General features: G+C 37.7%; 1 protein-coding gene across 1 annotated transcript; it reads left to right on the top strand.

Annotated features, from left to right (window-relative positions):
• Window positions 1-437: 437 nt before the first annotated feature.
• On the top strand, window positions 438-1,194 carry LOC100413432 (interferon alpha-5-like). Its single transcript, XM_078346874.1, has one exon. The coding sequence runs from the start codon at window positions 438-440 to the stop codon at window positions 1,005-1,007; it is 570 nt and encodes a 189-aa protein (XP_078203000.1). The 3' UTR covers window positions 1,008-1,194.
• The last annotated feature ends 272 nt before the right edge of the window (window positions 1,195-1,466 follow it).

Raw genomic sequence — 1,466 nt, 5'->3', positions numbered from 1 at the left:
CTTTAAAAATTTAGCTATGAAGTTGTTAAATATCCATGGACTTTAAATTTAACTAACTTTTAGCTTAAAATGTTCGTTTGGTCATTCTCAACCCTCCATTGAATAAAAACTTTATACTGCTTATATATAAACATGTGTATATAGAACATCAGCAGATGTATAATATATCCATGTTATTAAATATTGGTGGGGCTTTGAATTACAGAGAAATTTCTAAAAAGACTGTGGGGAAGGGGACGAGGAGGTAATTATGAAAAAAGAAAGTGGTTGAGGAAAGCAAAAACAGAAATAGAAAGTAAGAGAGGGGTGTTCAGAAAATGGAAATTCGTGTGTTCCCTATTTAAGGCTATACACAGAGTAAGGTCTTCAGAGACTCTAAAGTCCAAGGTTCAGAGTCGTACATCTCAACCAGCCCAGTAGCCTCTGAAACATCCTCAATGGCCTTGCCTTTTACTATATTGATGGCCCTAGTCATGCTCATCTGCAAGTCCATCTGCTCTCTGGGCTGTGATCTGCCTCAGGCCCACAGCCTGAGTAACAGGAGGGCCTCCATACTCCTGGCACAAATGAGGAGAATCTCTCCTTTCTCTTGCCTGAAGGACAGACAGGACTTTGTTTTCCCTCAAGAGGTGTTTTTTGGTGACCACTTCCAGAAGGCTCAAGCTATCTTCATCCTCCATGAGATGATCCAGCAGACCTTCAACCTCTTTAGCACAAAGGACTCGTCCGTTACTTGGGATGCAACCCTTTTAGACACATTTTACACTGAACTTTACAAGCAGCTGAATGACTTGGAAGCCTGTGTGATGCAGAGGATTGGAGTGGAAGGGACTCCCCTGATGAATGCGGACTCTATCCTGGCTGTGAGGAAATACTTCGAAAGAATCACTCTCTATCTGACAGAAAAGAAACACAGCCCTTGTGCCTGGGAGGTTGTCAGAGCAGAAATCATGAGATCCTTCTCTTTATTGACCAGCTTGCAAGAAAGATTAAGAAGGAAGGAATGAAAACTGGTTCAACATGGAAATGACTGTCATTTCCATGACTAATACATCAACTCACACGTACATGAATTCTGCCATTTCTCATGTTTACTACATCCATGACATGAGTTGATCAAAATTTTCAAATGTTTTCAGGAGTGTTAAGCAACATCATGTTCAGCTCTGCAGGAACCAGTCCCTTACAGACGACCATGCGGATGGATCTATTTATCTAAATATTTATTTAACTATTTATAATATTTAAAGTTTTCTTTTCATATATTATGTATTTTTACTTTGTGGTTAATATAACTAGATGTTCTTTGTATTTAGTCAATATATTATTTTGCTTTTTTCATTAAATTTTTACCATGGAAAACTCCTTCTATTTGTTTATTCTTTAAAATGAAACTCCAAGCCTGATTATTCAACCTGATTAAAAAACAGATGATACAATTCAGTTACTTATTACTAGTTATAAGT

Source organism: Callithrix jacchus, chromosome 1 (genome assembly GCF_049354715.1).
Source record: "Callithrix jacchus isolate 240 chromosome 1, calJac240_pri, whole genome shotgun sequence".
In the NCBI taxonomy this organism is placed as follows: domain Eukaryota; kingdom Metazoa; phylum Chordata; class Mammalia; order Primates; family Cebidae; genus Callithrix; species Callithrix jacchus.
The sequence above is the reverse complement of the archived record's forward strand: the minus strand, read 5'-3'. Positions and strand labels throughout refer to the sequence as shown.

Coding starts and splice junctions, on each gene's coding strand:
- LOC100413432 (XM_078346874.1), top strand. CDS start 438: ATGGCCTTGCCTTTTACTATATTGATGGCCCTAGTCATGCTCATCTGC.